General features: G+C 31.9%; 1 protein-coding gene across 1 annotated transcript; it reads right to left on the reverse strand.

The window, feature by feature from the left end:
• Window positions 1-1194: 1194 nt before the first annotated feature.
• LOC127117963 (structural maintenance of chromosomes protein 3) lies at window positions 1195-22016 on the reverse strand. The gene is made up of 30 exons (XM_051048092.1): window positions 21901-22016; window positions 21338-21377; window positions 21060-21135; window positions 19009-19047; window positions 18823-18890; window positions 18643-18714; window positions 17738-17817; window positions 17520-17598; window positions 17298-17415; window positions 17024-17199; window positions 15293-15538; window positions 15084-15205; window positions 14692-14836; window positions 13310-13482; window positions 12943-13042; window positions 12127-12263; window positions 11708-11909; window positions 8941-9028; window positions 8706-8856; window positions 7879-8029; window positions 7581-7772; window positions 7322-7505; window positions 7166-7236; window positions 6947-7098; window positions 6152-6320; window positions 5178-5324; window positions 3805-3903; window positions 2955-3129; window positions 2357-2548; window positions 1195-1581 (listed from the first exon to the last, which is right to left on the reverse strand). The coding sequence occupies exons 2-29, from the start codon at window positions 21350-21352 to the stop codon at window positions 2358-2360; spliced, it is 3618 nt and encodes a 1205-aa protein (XP_050904049.1). The 5' UTR covers window positions 21353-21377; window positions 21901-22016; the 3' UTR covers window positions 1195-1581; window position 2357.
• Between the last annotated feature and the right edge of the window lie 247 nt (window positions 22017-22263).

Here is a 22263-nt window from a genome sequence, read left to right on the forward strand (position 1 = left end):
ACAACGTACTAAAATGCACTGACTTAGAAACAGCGACCTGAATATAAATTTATTTAATACGTAACATTCATTTATAAATTTAAGTTATTAATCTACTGATAATACTTTTAACTATCATCACAAAATAATAATAATAATAATAATAATAATAATAATAATAATAATAATAATAATAATAATAATAATAATAATAATAATAATAATAATGATAACAATACTTTAAACTATAATACAAATGTTATTTGGTGGGTATATAGTAGTTGAATAAATAAGTGTAAGTTATTTATAGTTATGAATTAGTAACATAAATAAATTATTGATATTTATACATAATTTTTTTAAAACAAATAATATAAATGTTATTTAAACATACTTAACTTTTTTCAATTAGAATTTAATACATATTTATCACTTTTTTAACAAAAATATATGATGATAAACTCTAAAAGTTAACGACTATTCATTGTTTAATTTCATACCATAATTTATACTAATATTTACTTTTCAATTATAAATATCCTTTAAATATAGTAATATAAATTTTTATTTTTAATTAATAATTATGTATAAATTCTACCATAAAATAAAATAAAAAAGTTACAAATAAAATTTCAGCTTTATTTCCTCAAATAAAAAATCTCAGATTAACTTGTACAAAAAAAAACTCAATTTTGTGTCTTTGAATAAGTCATTTTATATATATTACTATATAATATTTACTTTACTTGCATTTATTTATTTTTATAAACCTTTTTGTTGTCTATTGTATCAGAAAGTTTTGGTATAAATAATTCACTTATTTACTTTAATAATATGCAGTAATAATTATAATAAATTTGACCTTTTCTTTCTCTTTTTTTAGAAAAACAAAATATACTGTGAGTTAAATAGAAATTTAAAAATTGGTTACATTTCTTCATTTTAATTATGGAAATCTTTTCGGTACAATTAATCATGAAATTTTACTATTACTTTATTTTTTTGATATTACACCATAATTTAAAAATATTTATCTTTTAATTATAAATTAATGTTATTGTCTTTTATTATAAATCGTTTGGACTTTTGACACATATTAGTATTAAGAAAAGTAATTATTATTATATAAAAATGAGAAATTATAAGTTGACTAAGCATATTTATTTTGACAATATATAATTATAATAATTAAAATTTCAATAAAAAATATAGATGTGAGGGTTTAAATTTAGTTTGATGCTTAATTTTATCGGGTTCTTAAACTTTTGGCATATGAAACGGATCCCAAATCAAATATACACATACCAAGATCTTTGAAACTCTAAAACTTTCTATATTATCATCCTGTCTTCAAAGATCTTCTCCATGGATCTATGGTTTCCATGGTACGCACCACAAAGATATTAACAAAAGGTATTTACAAATTCAATAAATGGTGGTCAAGCTTCTGAAATACTAAAATCTATGTTGCACCATTTCATAAAAGTGAAAGTTGGAGAATTTGACAAGCATAAAAGTGCAGGTTGAAGAATTTGACAACTATGCTGCTGTCGTTGAAAGACTCCAAGACCGTTTCAGATCAGATCATGCGAGTAGAAAGTCCTAATAGTATATAAACAACCACAAGTTTAATCTTTCAATTGAATTTTAATATAAATCAAGGAAAAGAAAATCAACAAACAACTAATAATCCTTATACTATGTAGAATGTAGAGTTGAATACGATTAAACATATCAAACAACTGCATAATATTTTTATCATAAATAAAAACATCAAAACATGTAAATTTCAAAGTTTATTAACCGAGTAAACTTCATGATTAACATAAACATATTTAATCAAAAACTAATAATCAATAGTAAAAGGGCTATTTGGTTTCATCTATCATATCTTGTTTACATTTTGAATTATAATGCAATGTTGTTTCATTTTGTTTTCCACTTTTAAATATTCGCACAAGAAACAGTAAAACAAATTTCCAATCAATTAATGTTTCCTACATATAATGTGTCCAAAAAATGTTTACCGTACATAACTTTGAAAATAAAAAACAAAATAAAAAGAGTGAAAAAAATGACATTTTATTAAAGTGAAAACAAAATAAAAATATAAACCAACCAATACGTTTTCTTTACAATTAAATAATAACATTTCATTAACAGGCCTTGAACATAAATTTTCATTTTACTGAAATGTTTAATGTTAAGTTTAAAAAATGGAAAGAATAAGTTTAAACCAATTCCTTTTATCTTTTTTCCAGTTTGTCTAACACATGAATACAAGTTACTTTGGTTTTGCCTGGCCCCAAATAAGAGCAGGGAGAATTCATCAAAATCATGAACGTTGGAAAGGGAAATAGTGAAGTTATAATTTTACCTTATTCAGCATTTTGAGTCTGATCCTGATTGATGAATTCCAAAGCATCACTCTCGGATATAACATTAACACGGCTGACCCTGTTTTTATGTGTCACTCCATATATCTTGTCAGCAACTTTAACTAGCTCTGGGCGGAAAGTTGTTGTGATAAATTGAGTGTTTGCTATGTCTGCCAGGCGCCGGATCATATCTATGGAAGTCAAGGATCTCCAAAGGAACAACAGTATAAAAGGAAGTTTAGATGTCACTCAGAATATCACAACCATTAACAAAGTTTTAATACTATAGAAGTCCATATCACATTGATAAATTAACAATAACCAATGCCTTTTACCACCGACATGGATCAAATGACACCTAATATCTTACCATACATATATCATGTCCAATACCATTTCTACAAGTATTTCTCCATTCAAGCCCTGTGTGGCTTTCCTATGTCGGGAAGAGCATGTTTCTTACAAAGTGATAACACCTTGCTAAAAGAGCAAAAGCAAATATAAAAGTATACTACAGCATGCAGTAAATACAGATGAAATATGCAAGAACAGATATTGGACGTGACAAGATAGAATCAACATAGATAAAATGGATACTTCCAACAGCAGTTCTGTACTGAGGATCCAATGCTGCATCAATCTCATCGAATAGGTAAAAGGGAGCCGGATCACATCTCTGTATGGCAAAGATGAGTGTAAGTGCGACAACAGTTTTTTGACCCCCCGACAACTGCTTCATAGACTGTGTCTCCCCTTGTCCAGTAAAAGAGACCTGCAAGGTATAAACATGCCTACGAATATCAGGTAGTAGGAATGCAAACCTTCAACTTTATGTAGCAATGCAGGAGCAACTGAAGAAGCCCATGTCCGCAACCAAAATGCGGTAGAGAGAACACACATGTGGGCTTTACAATCAGCAAAGTCTCAGGGAACAGGACTCATTTTTGTAAAATGATACTACCTCCGTTTTTTATTATAAGTCGCTTTGAGAAAATATTTTGTACCACAATATAAGTCATTTTATAATATCAATTAATCATTAATGTTATTTTTCCTATTATACCCTTAAATATTTATTATTCTATCTATTTTTAATTATGTCAATTTGTCTTTCTAATACTATTAATTAAGGACAATTTTATAAAATTCTTCATAATTTCTCTTTTTTATACCACAATTATTACATTTTTTAATACGTGTAAAAAGTCAAAAACAACTTATAATGAAAAATGGAGGGAGTATCAAATTTTGCTTTTATTTGGTTGTGCTACAAATTGAATTTAAATTCTCTAAATGCCAACCAGAAGACAAGAATTGAAAATATATCTCCAGACAAGAATATTAATATTCTACAGTCATTTTCTGGCTCTTAACATTCAAAAACAAAAACCCCATACCTCGTAGTACAAACATTACATATAAATAAAGAAAAATTAAAAATACTTGCCTTTACTTTCACCCCAATGTACTTTTCTACTCTCCCCTCTGGATTTGCTTCCCGAGGACCATCCTCGTCTTGCTCATCATCATCATCATGATCACCATCCTGAGCGAAAAGAAATAAAATACAGAAATACCATTTGCATGAGTTACAGTAACAAAGGAAAATATAAATTTACCACTGACCATTCCTCTCACAAATTTTGCAAGTACATAGAAATAAAGCAGTTTGACATAAAGCATACAAAAATTAATAAGAAAAATATTTGTCAGAAAATTCTCTGATGTCAGTTTTTATTCTATGTCTATATCACTCCTCAATTTGAGGAGTTGACATTATGCACCCCTCCTGTAAAAAGAGATCTCTTTCGTGGAATGGAGGTGGCTAGATATAATAAAGAAATATTAGTTTCTCCAAGGAAGTATATTCTTGACCTCTTGCAGAAAACATGAATTGGTGGCTGAAGGCCAACCGATACTCCTATGAACCCATATGCAAAATTTTGAGAAAAAAGAAATATTCCTGTCGATACTGGGAGATAGTAGAGGTTAGTTGGAAAATTGATATACTTGGCCCATACTCGTCGTGATATTGCCTTCTCCGTCTGTTTTATCAGTCAATTTATGCACTCTCCTTATGAAGAGCTTCTTGAAGCTGTCTATAGAATTTTGAGATACTTAAAGGCTACCCCAAAAATGGGACTATTTTTGGGGGAAAAAACATAGTTAAGAATGTGACTATTTTTACTAATGTAGACTGGGCGGATTCTGCAAAAGATAGGAAGTCTGCTTTAGGTTAGTGTGCCTATGTGTAGAGAAACTTGGTAAGTTGGAGATGCAAGAAACAAAGTCTGGTTTCCAAAAATAAATAGCGCATTACTTCGAAAGCCGAGCTTTGAGCAGTAACCAGTGGAATTTGGAAAACCTATGGATTTATATAGTTCTAAAGGAACTAAAGATGATGGTAGAATTCCCATTGAAATTGCACACACAATCTCGTCCAGCATGACAAATCATATTGAGATGATTGTAGTCCAGAATTTTATGCTTGTCATTTATGCCTTCAAATCAATAAAAAGTTGACATTTAACTCAGTTTAGCAATACTGACTTTTGAGCCTCTAATAAGAAAGTTGGGCATAATGGATATTGATTTTTATTATTGATTATATCACTCCTTAATTTGAGAAATTGACATAATGTATTCCTTCTACAAAAGGAGTGCTCTTCTACTGAAATAGTAATTCTATGTTGCTATAATATTTTCAAAAACTATGCAACAAGAATCACAGATGACAAGCTACAAGCATCATCTTTTCCTATCCAATGCAATCACAAGAATTGATGGGAGAAGCCAAGACATTATTTAATAGCCACAAACCTTCTTCTTCATCATAACCAGATAACCACGGCCTCCCTGTACAAGTTCAGAGAATACTTCTCGGAAATGCCTAGCAACACCTTTGAAAGTGCGTTCTATTGATTCGTCCTTCCGCTGATCTAGCACTGTTATTAGCTCTTTGATTTTCTGCAATTATTTAATGGCAAAAAGGTCAAACAATTTAGCATTGTTGCATCTATGAAGCACAGACTCGGACACGAATACTGGGACATGACACGAACACTCGCACTCCGACACCAAAAATATCAAAAACATAGGACACCGATGCCGCTACATATATAATAGTATTTAAGCTTTCATTTATCCATTTATCAGTACATGTTTAACCCCTTTACATGTGTGTGAGGTTTGTTCAAAAAATGTATAAGGTATGTTGGAAGCAACAGAAAAAGGAATTTTTTAAACACTTGTCTGAATTGTCCGACACGTGTTGTACAAGTGTCATACGGGTGTCGCACACCGATTCAAAAAGTGTCAAAGCAAAGAAAACAAACATATTTTGGGGGGCACTTTTCCAACTTTTCCACGACAACTACATTTTTGGTGTCGGAGAGTGAGTGTTCAAACAACGACGTGTGTTGGAGACCACGACACATCTACTCCAGAGGTGTTGGTGTTTGATAGTGTTCCATACAATACAATCAAAAACGCAAAAGTTGGCTTTGAACCAGTCTTACACTCAACCCAAGCCAAAAAAAATACAACTATCGCATTAATACTACATTTCAGAACATGATACATCAGAGAATGGAAATAAGAAAAATATCACAGAAATAAATTAGTCCACATGCAGGTGAGTATTCAACAAGACCGACTTCATGAACACATAAAGATGCAACAACATTCACAGCAATGAAAGATCAACTGCTCGAAAACCTTTAGATGATAAAAGTGCAGAACCAGCAATACAGAAAGACATATAATGAACTTCCTTAACTGAAATGTCAGTATACCTCATCTCCTGCGTCAAGTTCAGCCTGTCTTTTCTGAAGTTCTTCTCGCTGTTCTGTAAAATTTATATACTGATCAAGTGCTTTCTTGTTGACATGACTAAACTTTTGCAACTGATCATTGCAACTGTGCAGCTTTTTTTGCAACTCTTTAACATTCTTCCGTTTGTACCTATAATTCCCATTATAAGAGGAAATGAGTCAACTAAAATTAGCAAAAACAAAAACACAGAAAATGGTAAACTATAATGCAGAAACCATAAACTGTAACAACTCTATATCTTAATGAAACGTTTAAGATATCAAGGCAAAGTAATCATGTTAAAACAGGAAAAAAATCTAGACAGCAAGTATTATTAAAAAATATAAAGCACGGCCAATATATGGATAACAAGTAGAGAACGTTGTTGGCCTTTTTCTTGGACAAAACTTCTGTCTACATAGGTGCAACAGTGCAAGGATTAGCCATGCCAAATTTAAAAGACACTGGAGTGAAAAGGAATATGATTTTCAAGAAAATGTGCATTGGCCGAAAACTTTGGAGTATTTGCAAAGCACAAGGCGTTCTTAGGAAGCAACACTATAAACTTTGAAGTGTGGATGAAATGTTGCTAACGAACTGTTTACATAGATTAATTACATGCATAGAGAAAATGAGGTGCTTTAGTGCTTTATAATTGACTATCATTTCTTTTCTTTTCAGAATAGCATTCATCTTTTATTGTATCCCTATGAAATACTAGATCTTCTACACACAAAAATAAGAAAAGTAAAAATAAGCTGCAAGGCAAGCCTTACATTTCAAAAGCATCTGATGTCAATGGGCCCAGTTCCCTTATTTTTTTAGTATATTCTTCTTCTTTAGCAGAATTTGTATTTTTTCTACTCAGCAATTGCTCTAATTCTTTAGCTTCTTCCTGAAGTTGCCTTTCATACTCGTCCTCCAAAGACTGCAGGTAGAAAAGTTTGCCATTATGGACAAACACATAACCATCAATCAATTTAAAAGAGCAATACCTTCAATTTATTCATTTCATCTTTGATCTTCGTTATTTGCTTGGTTCGTTTATTTATACTATCAGAAACACCTGAGGAAGAAAAATTGGTCAAACAAGGAATAAAAATTTGAGCTTCAAGATATAGATAATAGACAACACTGGCTGAAGTTTTCACTTTTAAGTTGAATTGATGCATCATCAACCGATGTTTTAGCATCATTAAGTTCCCGCTTCTTCAACTCAGCATCAACAACCAAAGAGTCATCATCAACAGATGATATCACAGCCTCCAGCTCTTGTTTTCTTTTCCTGAGATTAGTGGTTAGATTAGTTTCCAGCTCTGCTTTCCGTGCTTCGATCTGCAAAATTTGAAGTTAAAATGGTGACAATAGCACTTTAAATATTATGAACATCAATATAATTAACTCAAGAACCTCAATGCGGTCAGCCTTGCATGCAACAAGCTTCTCTTTAAGGTCTTTGATTTCAGGGTTCAAATCTGACAAAAGCCTTTTTTCCTCTGGTGTTAAATGATCAATGAGCTCTGTGGCCATCTCAGTTTTTTTCATAGCAATACTAGCCTTAAGCTGTTCAATCTGATTCTGGACATCAACAAGTGATTTCTCCTACAAGCAATTAGCAATTTAGCAGTGAACAATCTCACAAGCAACTACCAATAGAATGGAAACTTGGGAGTGATAATTGAGTATAATCTGAGAAATTCAAAAACACCTTCTTTGCAAGTGCTTTAGAAACTACTTGCTTCTGCTTGTTAGAATTTTCAATGTCCCGCTTAAGCTCTACTATCTCTGATTTGTAATGAGCACATTGAGCATCAGCCTTCTGCTGCTCAGCAACAAGTTCATTAATCTCTTGATCTATCTGTGAGACCAGTTAAGTGAAAACAAAACCATAGGGGGAAATGGCTTTACGGCAAGGAATGGAAAAGGCATCAGAGAATGAATCACAACTAATGGATATGCGGTATTTCGTTTCATGTTACCACATAAAAGAAAATCAAGAGAGCCTTAAACTTTTTAGCATAAAATAGAACAATGAATGATATAAAAGGAAAAATCAATTAACCTCCATGCATGAAATAAATGTAGGAAACCATGTAATAAAATCACAAAGAAACACTAAAATTCTGTGAAGGCATATAGAACCAACAAAGTGTAGTAACAAGCAAGTTCTGCCCAACTTACATGTGATAAAACCAGGTAGAACATTTTATTTTCTTCAGCTCAGCTTGCCACATTTCTAATAAAAAAATTTATCATGCAAATGCACCTTAGCTCATAAAAAAAAAAATTGATTTAAGACAGCACTGTGAATATATCCAAGATACCAGAAAAAATAATGGTCAAACCAAAACAAAATAATTATTGGTAAAAGTTGAAGCTAATCACAGAAACTTATAGACAACATATCACATCTCCCTCGATATAGACCAAAAACATGTATTATTACATAACCAAAATAAATCAAAAGCAATAACCTCTTTTGCTTAACTTAAAAATGGAAAATGTACAAAGTTTACATTTACAATGTAAAGGATATCTTGTATCTCAAACTTAACTTTCTCCAATTTCTCCTCTCTATCGTGAATATTGTCAGCATTCTGCTTAATCATATTCATAAACTTCAACCTTGATCGTCTGTGATCATAAAATCCTCCAGTCATACTACCTTTTTTGCTTACTTGATCACCTATAAAGAGACAGTCAACAATTTGTCAAGACAAAACATTTGATCATCCACACTATGCAGACACATGTAGAGAGTTAGGCAAACCTTCCAGTGTTATGCAGTCCAAACCATTCGTTCGAGCAACCTTTGAAGCCACATCCAGATTCTTGCAGATAACTGTTCTGGCAAATACCTAATGAAAATATCAAAATTGATGTTAAGGAAAATCTAATGCAACTATATGACTTACACTATTTTATTGATAACTTATTCACTTACTCGCCACATCACTAAAAATCTAATGTGACACTCTTTCAAACACAACATTCCAAAACTTTTTTTATTTATTTAAGAAAAATGTGTAACATTTCATTTATAAATTCTTTTAATTAAAACACTTCTGATTCCATATTCCATGACTTATCTATCCCCTTTTATCTCTCTAACTAAAAATCATGTATATTCATTGATTATTTCTATTGCTTCTCCTTTCCATATATAATGTTATAGACTTATACAAATTATACATCCACACCATACATCAAAACTCAAACTATTAAATTTTCATTATATTTTCTATTGCGCACACTCATTTCTTTAAAATAAATAAATAAATTATTTTTCAAATAATTCAATAAACACTATGAGAGTTGATTAAATTCTTTCAAAAATTAAATTAATCAATTTTCAAATAATACGATAAAAAATTATGAGAACTAATTTAATTCCTCTAAAAATAAAAATATTTTGTCTTTTAATAAAAATGATAACATGGTTACTATTCAAATCACAAACAAAAAAGAGATAATCAATTTTATAACTACAATTATAAAGATACAAATTATTTTATTTTTCTTATACTAATCATAATTTTTATTTTTATTTTCGTATCTAGCTTTTTTTGTCTCTATCAATATTTCTAAAAAAATACATTATATAATATTTTACTCCATAAAAAATTATGCAAAAAATAGTTTTTTAAAAAAAATCATTCGCATGTATCAGTTTTAAAACCATAATAACAGCAGAAAAAACTACATTCCAATGTTTAAAATAAAATATTCAAACAATACTTCTAAAGATCTCTTTCTCTCCAAAAAAAAGGCAAACAAATACTTCAATATTCTTTTTAAAATGTAATTCTTATTTATGAGTGCAGATATATGTTGCAAATTTTAACATCAAATATTAAATCTTATTAAATCTCATTACAATGCTAAAAAATTATCAAACAATTCTTTCAAACTTAACTTATAATTTTCAAATAGACGAACAAACATTTCAAATTATTTCTAATATATTATTTTGAATTATAATTGCATATACATATTACAAATTGTAATCCATAAATTTTCAACTATAGTTTATAACTCATTATATAACAATGTCTTATAATGTATTATCAAATTAAAATAATTAAAATTGAAAGGATAATTCAATATAATTAAATCAACAGTAAATATTGAAAATTAATAATAAAATAAAATCTAAACTATATGATATTACTTAAAAAAAAGGCACGGGTTTCAATCTAGTTACACCCAAAAGCGTAGGATCTTACACCGCTTTAAGTGGCAGAAAGATGGAGGAATTAGCTGGAGCGATGAAAGCGTAGAGGAAGAGCGAAAATCATGGGATCGTGAGATCCCAACGATCCATTTTTTATTTTGACCCGGCCCAGAACTGACCCATTAATTAAACCCTCACGGCAGGCTCACATATTTTAGGGTTTGCCACAATAAACATTGGAACTCTGAGAACGAATTCTGAAACGATTAATCATTCAATTGATAGATTTCTTCTCTTCATCTATTTCTTCTATAAATTCAAATCAAATCATTCAATTCTTCTCATCTTTTCTATCCTTGTTCTCCAATACCTCTTCCTTCTTTACAAAACAGAGTTTTTCAAAAAATTTCACCATGTCTTGTTTTTTTGGATTGGATATTTGTTGTTATGAATATTATGTTTGAGAAAGTTATGTTTTTTTTATTGAATATTTGCTATTATGATTAAGTTAATGAGAATTTTATGTTAAGATTATTTTTTCTAGTTATTTCTATAATTTTTGTTTATTTGTTGGGATCTTACTATCCAAGTTAGTATCCTAGGATTTAGGCTTTTCCATATCCTAACTATCTTTATGGAGATCCCATATTTGACAACCATGATAGTATCGAAGTCTATCAATTCAGACCAGTCTCCAGATAATCCACACACTAAACTAATAGTGTTGAACTTAAAGGCGGTACTGAAAAAACTCAACTCCCACAATGAAGAGAGAAGACTTGAAAAGTGTTTATAAATATGGGTAAAAACTCAACTCCCACAATGAAGAGAGAAGACTTGAAAAGTGTTTATAAATATGGACACCCCTAACACTATAAACCAGTTATGTAAGGATGAGTTAGAATTAGAAGATAAAGTAATAAATGATAAAGGGTATATTGGGATAAATATCATTAATGTTGTATTGGAATTGTAGAGTGACTAATAATTTGGAAGAAAATTTTTTTTTGCAGTGCCTTATAATTTGAGACTGAGAGAGTATAACCCAATGGTGATAAAAAAAATATGATAGGCACCCATGCACTTGAGGAACCTTCGTTATTTCAAAATTAAGACAAAGTTCTAAAATTATTAATAGCAACATAATAACCCCTATAAATAAAACAATAATCCTTTAATATCACATTGTCCTAATTCAACACGCTTCACTTGCATCAATTTTATCATGTTATGATGAAACCAGATAAACCATTTTAGAATTAAGATAAACTATTTTAGAATTAAGTTAATTAATGTATAGCAACTAAAGACACCGAGCCATATACCCATATGTAAATAAGAAACAACACTTGAGTAGAAGTACCTGGCTGAATGCCGGAGTGTAGTCATGTTTAAAATTCAATTTCTTTAAAAGAGGTATGACATCAGAACTTTGTGGATAAGTGACACGAGGAGCATTTACTCTGTTAAGTGGAATAAATGTAACGCGTCCACCTTTTTGTCGATTAAGATGTTTAATTATCTCAGTTGACTTGTCGTCATTTTCAACAACCACGTGAAACAAGCTGTTAAAACAAAGTTAAATTAAGAAATCAAGCCAAATATACAAAATTATAAAATCCAATAAAAAGATCAGGCCAGAAACAAATACTAGAGTTGATAAAATGAAAAACTACATGCTATGGATGTGCCAAATCTATCCCATCCCCTTATCCAAAACAAAAATACACTATGAACATGACACGTGGTAAAACATGTTTATTCAAAGAATTACAGGGAGACCTGTTTCCTGCAGTCACTTCAACTGCGGTGAAAAATTTTTCATCACAGTTCAGCAACTCAATAATTGGACCATGAACTCCCGAGATGTTATAACTTTTGCAGATCTTCCGAACTGAATTCAACCCTCTTCTAACATCCTGCATATTATAGTAGAGTGTCAAACACGGTGATGTATAATCATGCCAACCTACCCTGAGAATATGTCTATAGAAACATCATCATAACAGATCATCTCAAAACTGGACAGATAATAATAGTGTACATTTTTATCAAATGCTAAGTAATCAACATTGTTCAATCTTTAGATAAACAAAACACTGAGATCCATAATAGGTTTGACTCTTCTCTTGACCCCTCCATGCCATGGTGGGATATTTGTAGCAACGCGTTACCCATTTTAGCATATTAAAAAATAAGAAGTACTGCCAACACAGACTAGAATCACTTTACTTCATTTATCACTTAAATGTCGTATCATTTTTGGAGGTAAAGAGTCTCTGCAGTTTCTTTTGGACTAGAAGTTATTGCATCTATATGATGTAAAGATACTTGTAAAAACACCTAGAGGAAAAGTCAATATTATTTATTTATTTTTAGAATGACATAAATTTACATCTATGAACACATGTTTATTTCTTTCAGACAGGGTATTATGTAGTATGCACAAATCATTGAAATCAAAACTATATGCAATAAACAAGCACAGAGCACCTCACAGGTAGTGAAAGGTGCAATGTCTTGGGAATACACAAGGGACCTTTACATTTTATGCATGGAGTATCACGTTAAAAGAAGCTTTTAAGATGGGCTACTCACGCCAGGAATTGCATTATCAAGACTCTTTTCAGCCTTTTCAACTTCTGCTCGCAGTTTATCAATTTCAGCAGTTAATCCATTCTCTTGGTTCCATAAAGACCTGTAATATAATAATATCAATTCATAAGAAATATCTCATTGACAATGAAAAGTAAGAAGTAATGTACTTTTTCTCCACTTAGTTTTGCTACAATCCATCCTACACTTTCATTGTAGGATAACTTCTGTTTTACAATTCGTTTTTCATCCACAAAAAACACACAAACATCACAAAAAACGACAGGATATACGAACTTCCTGTTTTACAATTCGTTTTTCATCCACAAAAAACACACAAACATCACAAAAAACGACAGGATATACGAACTTCCTCTTGTCATGAAGCCTATCTCTCTTTTCTTTATAAATATTAAACCCTTCACGTGACTGAGCAATTTGAGATTCCATAGAAGTAATATTCGATCTACGGTTCTGGACATTCTCATCACAACCATGGATTTCATCCTTAAGCCGTTCAATTTCTTCCATCAGCTTTTTCTCCTGTGGTGCAAAGCAAAAATCAAAAACATGAAAGAAAGCATGACAAGAGACCAAAGTTTCTGTAACAGTACAGGACAATGGTAAGGGGTATTGATAAAGTAATCAAAAGAGGTAACTTTTGCATATAAAAGTGTGTATTTATTACTTTTACAAGTGTTTGACGGGTATTTTCAAGACAAATTTTCTTTTTATAGATTCCTTGAACAATGCCCTTAGGGCACTTGTTAGCATGACCATTAAATAAAAACTCAAATAATTGCTCTGGTGGTTGCACTATTTTGCGTTTTTTAATTCCAAAATTCCTATAATATCCTAACCAAAAAGCCTTAATGTGATCTTAATGGATTTTATGGAATTTTGCATCTTACTCTCTATCTCACCGCAACTGCCTTAATTTGGACTAGCGGCTGCAAAACCTTGTTCTGTATAACCCGAGGGCTGCTTGGGCACTATAAGACGCTACTTTTTTAAATAGGCTATAGCACACTATTTACTATAGTCAAAGTTCCACTACCTTCATAAAATACTCGGTTGACACAATTTAATAAATCAATCTTAATAATACAAGTATTTTATGAAGGTAGTGGAACAGCCAATAAGATGTATGAACATAACATGGAATTTAGGAAGTGGGAAATATGAAAAACCTATTTATATAATCCAATTCTTAATAACTAGTCTATATAAAAACTTCCATTTAGCAGTTAGAGAATACTTTTACTAATATAGCTCTCGTAATCTATAGAAAAACCTATTTATATAATCTAACTCTTAAAACAAGTATTTGCTTTTACTAATAAGAGCGAATAACAAAATTCAAGTGTTTGACAGAATGCTGGCAGTAGTTTAGAAATTCAAGCCTGTTATAAGAAATTGACAGTAGTTTAGAAATTCAAGCCTGTTATAAGAAATTGACAGTAGTTTAGGAAGGCAGGTTTTCATAATCTGAGGCAAAGTATACTTCAAAAGCAAAAGTTAGCTGGCTTCTGCTTTTTGATTCATAAAAAATAATAAACATAAAACATTTAGAAAAAATTCAATTGGATTTCATTGAAACATGTATGCATAAAAATGTATATGCAATGGAGCTCATAAAATTAACAGAAAGCTGGTTAATAGCCCAAACAAAAGGTGATAACTCTGCGTCAAAGAAAAAACAGTATTTTGTCAATAATTCAGAACAACTGGTGCCACTAAATGAATACTTGCCTGTGTTGTGTTTGAAGAGAGCACCCGTTCAAGATCCTTAATCTCCCTTTGAAGCCACTTATCACGAGCAGCTTTACTTGAAAATTGTGTTGCACGTCCTTGCTTTTGATAGAGTATACTGAGTTTCTTCTCGCGCTCCATTATTCTAACAATTCATAATCTTGTAAGTAATAAGATTCAAATAAAAAACTGTTGATATATGTGAAGATAAATGATATTTCTATCATGTATCCTGATTATTCCAAATTGTATTGTTAATTGAGAAACATACACACACACACATAGGGAGACATTAACAAACAAAACAGGAGGTCAAAATGCATGCACCAGGAAGGTTAAATAAATTATACTTTACTGAAGCATATCAGTAGACAAGTACAACCACAGCATACCGCTTGGTAATGTCTTTTTCTTTCTGAACTAGATCATCGTATGAAGGACTGATTTTGTCAAGTTCATCCATTGAGCCTTGAATTTTATTCTCAAGTATCTTCAGTTGTTTTGCAGCATCTGCCTAAAACCATGTAGGTAAAAGTAAAACATGAACAGAACTAAACCATTTAAAAGAACTCATAACATTATATCATCATTAGAATAATACTTTGGCACGGATATTTCCAGAGATCTTCTCTCGTAAGTCTTTGGCATCAAGCTCAAGCTCTGTGTGCTTCTTTATTGCTTTTGTTCGTTGCTTTTCAATAACTTCTTTTTCTTTGATAAAGCTTTGAAGTTCCTTTGTTATATCTTTCAAATTACTCTCCAAATCTTTGGATTTCTCATGTGCATCAAGAACCTCGTTATACTTCTTTGCTGATATTTCAGAAACCTTGGTTCGTGCTTCTTCTATCTAAAACCACAAGAGTCAAGCAATTACCATTAGGCATCAGAAAATCCAATAGAGTAAAACCAGAATAAAAATGTCTAAAAGACTAGAACGATATAAATTTGACATTTTGATTTTTGTTTGATCTATAAAGACCAACAACAAAAATTTAAGTGTACAATTTTAAACTGCAAATAACTGCATTGAATATCCGAGAGCATTTTACAAAGTCCATAGTAGGGGGAAAAAGGAACATGTAAGGCTGATTGGGAATGGAAAATGATGAAATAGAGATGAGACAATTACAGGAGAGAAAGGGAGTGGTGACAGAGTAGCCAACTGCCAGAAGACTAAGAAGCGAAAGATTTGGGTATGAGAAACAGATGTTTTTACTAGTCTGGTCTCTCTAAAATGTGACAAATTTAGAGAAGTCAACTAAGTTGGAAGATCATTACTTTGCTACTACTATAATGCCCAGGGCATTATACTCTCTACATGATCTAGCTTCAGAGTTGTCAAACACCAGGTTTAATTCGCAGATTTCTTGACAACCACTATGACAAATTTGTGAAAAACAGCAGCACCAAGGCGCTTCATAGCAGAAATGGAAGCTTAAAATGTTGGAATTTTGGCCTTTCGCCCATGTTCCCCCATTCCTATTCGATAACATTGTTTGGTTTCTACTTTTATCAAAGTTGTTACTTTCCTCCACTTTTCAAGCAAATTAATGACAGGCTAGTCAGTGGTACAATGATTTTGAAAGTTTCATGTCCAAAGAAGAAAAAAAAAGGAATTATTGGTGACAGTTAAGTGAATGAATGGCAGTTATTTTATTAAGCAGTTAGGACAGTTATTTTTTATCAGACAAATAGATTATGAGGGCAGTTTTGTTTTATTTCTATATGTATGGGTGGCAGTTATTATTCTGGTAGGTAATTTCTGATTGTATGTTTGAGAGAGGATAACTACCTGACTCTGTAAGGGCTTAGGCCTGTAAATTGTGTTGTGTTAAAAATCACACATTGGATAAGATATGGCATGAACATGTGTGGGGGCAGTTTTATCCTTACAAACGGATTTAGTAAAGTTGAGTTAGGTCCAATCCAAAATTCTAAGATTGTATTCTATTTCTGGTTTAGTCCAGAACTGTTATCATTATTAAAACCTACACATTAGTCTGTGCAATCCCTTAGTCTAACAATTCACAGTTGTGCACCTGATGGAGGTATATTAAGTACTCAAGTATATGCCACTCTGTCTATTTAACTACACCCAAGAAAATATTAATTGAAAACAAAAAGGAGGTCTTCATCAGAATTTGTTATAACATTTTCAGTCTTATCTCAGCATTATTTTGAACTATACGTCACGGATAAAAAAAAACATATCATCCCCAAAATGGATGTGATTGACAATCCAATCATCAAGGAAGAAATAGATTCACAGATAATACACGGAAAAAAATCATTCAAAAATTATAATAAATGTGGAAACATTTATATGGATAACCTCTGCAAGTTTTTGCCGAGCATCTTGAACTTCTTTGTTAAATATGGCATATTCCAAGGATTTTCTCTCCTTGTCAAGGTGCTGATATTGTCTAAGTTCCTCTTTCTCCTCATCTAGTTCCTTCAATCTCTCGTCTAAATACTGTACAACTTGGATAATTTGTTTTCTTTTGTTACCTGTCTCACAGCAAAATACATGATATTAACAAAATCTATTACAAGATATTAAACTTAAAAAATCAGAAATTTAAAAATAAAAAGTAGGGAAGACTTGCCTGTATCCTGCATTATTTTCAAACTTTCACGACGCCTTTCCTCATAAACTCTAGTACCACCTATTTCCTTCAGTAAATCCAATCGTTCAGAGTCTTTCATCAAGGTTAGGGATGCTATCTAGGCAAAGAGCAGGAAATGAGCAAGTTTAGTAATTATTTCAAAGTTTATCAACATAGCAATTTTAAAAACCTATGTGCAGCACCATCAGCATGCACCAATACCTTTCCTTGTTGTACAACATAATATGGATTTGAGCGAGAGAACCCAGCACTTTCCAGTAAATTCATCACTTCGGTTTTTCTGCAAATTGTTTATCATCTTTCTTTAGGACGGGTAAATAAATACTCAAAATAACCAAAGAACATAAGATAAAATGTCAATTTAATATAAAAAATGAATTTATAGTATATGCTTCTATGTCTTAATCCATTACACTCACGTTATGTGTTTCCCATCTAGAAAATACTCATCCTTTTTCAAACCAATTGTCCGGCGTAAGTGCACTTCCTCCTTGTCAACCTATTCACCAAAATAATGTACATGCACAAATTTCACAATTATGTGTTATCAAAGATAAAGCATGTAACCATAAAGAAAATAAAAAGGAAAGCTCATAGGGTGCTATGTAAAAATAAGTACATCGCCTAGCACAGAACGAGAGACTTTGCAAACAACTTAGATAAAAGGATATTTAATATAAAGCAAGTTATAAACAAATGAAATTGCATTAGACATTTTTTCAAATAAAACTCTGACCGACCCTAGAAAACCATATCATTAATTTATCAAATTGCTTCTCAACTTGAGGAAGATAGTAGGAAGTAAGTACAATCAAAAACCCTGAGAACAATGCCAAAAACATCCATAAATGGAATAAGAATAAAAAACTCCATAGAAAACAGATGAGCTACAAATGATACATAATATTAAAAGAGGAAAACCCATGGCGTAGAGCTCAGTGGAAAGAACGGATAAATACCCAACCCAACCATCCGCCATTTAGAAAGGTAGAGATTGATATAATAAACGGCTGAAAAAATTAGATATCAGAAGCTTCGCAAGTATGGTCTGTCAAAAGTTTCTGGATAAAGTCATTTTCTTTGCGATAGCAATCATGCAACAGGATACAATTTATGCACAATGATAGACTCGTTAAGTTTGTGTATCAAAGGAGAAAAAGGATAATAGGCCTGAGAACACAAGTCTCCAGAAGGAGGGACAGCAAGGTATGAAGGAAGGAAAGGGGAGAAGTTAGAAGGCTTAACAGAAAGAACCACTGGCAGGTAGGCTTAACAGAAATATCCTTTACAAATAGAAATGAAACTATTATTTTCAAAATATTACCGGGATACGATTGTCTGAGTTATCAAACACGATCTCCACAAAAGCAGATAAAACCGGGTGTCCAGCCCCTTCCTGTAAAGAGAAATAATCATTTAAGTATTACTGATTATACTGTTTGATCGGTGATAGGTAGCAACCACAACATTAGAAATGTAAGAGGAAGTTTGAACTGTGTCATACATGGAGTAGGGCATGCCTATCCTCATTGCGAAGGTTCTGAAAGAGATCACTTAATACAAAACGAATGGCTATGTACAAAAGAAAAGGGGGGAAACAAGTGTCAAATTCAAGGCGAGCAACTTCACAAAATAGTGAAAGCTGGACAAGTAATAAGTATAGTGGCATGGAAAATAACAATTTCCTTACCATGGAAAAAATTTGTTTTACCAGATCCATTAGCACCAACTGCAAAAAAAATAGCAAGCAAATAATATTGATGTTTCTCAGAAATATAATCAATGCCCATTAATTTAACCTAAACATGAAAGATGCAAAATAACAGTTTGAAAGAAATTCACATTAAATTAGATGGAAGAAGAATCATCAGAGTATAAATAAGTAATGAAAATGAAGAGAATGTAGTGAACAAAAAATGTACTTCCCAAACAGGATTATTTTTACTAGCCCCCTTCCAGAAATAGTTTAATAAGTAAATCTTATTTTGGTAAAAACCCTACTATACTATCTACGTCATCTTCCAAACAGGATTCCTTTTGTTAGGAGCCCTAACAACTTTCAGTAGCCCCGGTTAGGAAATGGAACCAAGAGTTTGTTCTAAAGTGAAGTCTTCTGTTTGGATTTTGGATAATAATATTCAATGGAATCACAACCTTAATAAAGCACTTTCTAATAAAAATGTAGTCATACACTTCTCAACCAATACTATTAACCAGTTCTACATTGCTCCGATGATGTGGAAGTGTGCATATTTTGCGATTACTCAGTGTTATGATTGGGGATAAACTGCAACTGCTGCACCTTATATGGGTCAGAGGGGTGTTTGTAACTTCTTCATGGTGCCAAGATAGTGGGTTGTTTTAGATCTATTCCTTGTTAAAAATGAAATTGGCAAGCTATGAATTTGTAATGAGTATTTTTGTTTCTCTCCACCTTGTTACTATTGAGACAATACATACTGTCAACATTTGTGCTTCTGTATTAGAGTATAAGGTTCATCTCTTGTAATAGGAATTGGACTAAGGCCCACTTCCCCTCACTCTACATCAGGTCTGTTTCATAACAGTCTGCTCAACGTGGTCTTCTGCTAACTCCTGCCAACTTAAGCATGCCCATCACCATCACAGGCTTTTGTGATGCTGATTGGGCCTCAGATCCTGACGACAGGAGATCCACTTCTAATGCATGCATCTTCCTAGGGCCAAATCTTGTGTCATGGTGGGCTAAAAACAAACTTTGGTTGCTAGGTCAAGTGCTGAGGCAGAGTATAGAAGTCTTGCACATATTACTGCTGAGAGATCCTATGGCTGCAATCTTTGCTACTTGAATTCAAAGTCAGACATCAAGTTCCTAAAGTCTTATGTGATAACTTGAGTGGTGTTTGTCTAGCTCACAATCATGTTTTGCATTCCAGGACCAAACACATGGAATTGGACATTTTCTTTGTCATGGAGAAAGTCATCAACAAAAGCTTGGTTGTAACACACATTCCTGCCTCTGATCAATGGGCAGATGTTCATACAAAACCTCTATCAAACAATAGGTTTCTTTTTCTTAAGAGAAAACTAGTGTTTGACAAGTTCACACTTGACCAACCACCCTAAATTTGGGGAGGGGGGAGTATTCGAGTATAAGGTTCATCTCTTGTAACTTAGCCCAATTCCCCTCACTCTACATCAGTCTGTTTCATAACAGATTTCTGTTATAGTTGTTGTAAGTTAGTTACAACAACCAATCCCTACATATAGCAAACTGTAAGTGAAATAGATGTAACGAAATACAAACTCGAATTCTATTATCTCTTTCTCTCTCTCTCTCTTCTCTCTTCTCTCTCTCTCTACTCTTCTTCACTATGTCATTACCAATTCTAATATTCTCTTCTCATAAAATTTCCTTTCTTCCTAATATTAAAAAGAATTGTAGAACAGGATCATAACATAGGAAAAAGTTTCCATTTACAAAGAGTAATACTATATGTATTACTATCTGCAACTGTTTTAAATAACAACATACAAACCATGCCAACAAATATCACTCATTATCATTAAAAAAAAATACTAGATTCCTACAAGTTATGATGTACACAGACAAAACTTGACTAAACTCGTGTGACATTGTATCGACTTCATACTTTATTGAGCTGCCATCATGACATGTCATAGATGAAATGCCTACATCATGCATTTCAAAGGATTATGCAGAATCAATAAAAGAAATCGTGTAAAAGCTTTTAATATTACCAACACAATTAACTTTAGGACTGAAATCCTCTGTGGCAATTTGCTCTCGATAACTCTTGAAACCTTCAATCACAACCTTAAAAAGTTATACAAATACAAGTTCATCAGAAGTGCATTTAGCAAGGAACAAACTCCATAAGGCAACAATAAAAAGGATATCTAAGAAGAAGAAAGTTGAAATGCAAAAGAAATAATAATAATAATAATAAAACCAAATGTTATATTACAGTAGAAGTAAATGCAAACGAAAATAAATAAATGTATCAAAGCACAATTACCTGCTTAATGAACATGATGAAACTATATCATAAGCAAAACCTACAAGAGCAAACAAATAAACTTCTTTTAGCATAATCAAATAAGAAGCACACTCCAAAATTTTACACAAGCATTCTTGAACAACAGCGGCAATATATATGCAAAAACAGAAGACAAATATAACATCAAAATTCACAATTGAATTCAAAAATCACAAATCACGATCCTTCATGACGTAAGCATATGCATATTCACATAAGCAGTAAAGCAATGGTAAGCTCATAAACGACACATAAGTAATTTTAGCTCTAAAATCAGAAAAAAGCATCACGGATATGAAAAATCATGCTCGAAACAATGGAAGAACAAAGTGGTATTGAACTTATTATCACCGAAATCAAGTAGCTAAACGATAAATCAAAGTAAAAAACGTTTCAGAAATGGTTTTAGGGTTTCAAAAAAATTTGATTGAAAGTGAGGGGGAAAATAGCACAGAGAAATTACGAGAGAAAAAAATACACATGTGAAGAAATTGACGGGAATTGATCTCTAAGTTAAAGTTGAAGAGAGGGAGAAAACGTACCAGAGAGAGTTCAGTAGAATTCAAGTAGCAAAGTTGATTCTTTCCATTTTTTATTTTATATTAGCTTGTTCTTGGGTGTGAAGGATAAGCCGTGCGCTACGTGTGTGAGTTTTAGCACAATGTTATTCGGGCAACGTGGAGGGAATGAGGGGAAAAAGCGCCAAAAATTAGATAAATTTTTTTTGTTTTTGTTTCTTATCAAATAAAAAAAAAAACTGATTGGGCAACAAGAAAAAGTGGACAAAAATGTCAACTTTCTTTCTTCATTCTTATCGTGTTACTGTCACTTTAAGTTGACAAACGAAATATTCTCAATTCATTTTTTTAATAAGTTAAATTTAAGATGAGAAGATGATATACTAT

This window comes from Lathyrus oleraceus, chromosome 2 (genome assembly GCF_024323335.1).
Source record: "Lathyrus oleraceus cultivar Zhongwan6 chromosome 2, CAAS_Psat_ZW6_1.0, whole genome shotgun sequence".
Lineage (NCBI taxonomy): Eukaryota > Viridiplantae > Streptophyta > Magnoliopsida > Fabales > Fabaceae > Lathyrus > Lathyrus oleraceus.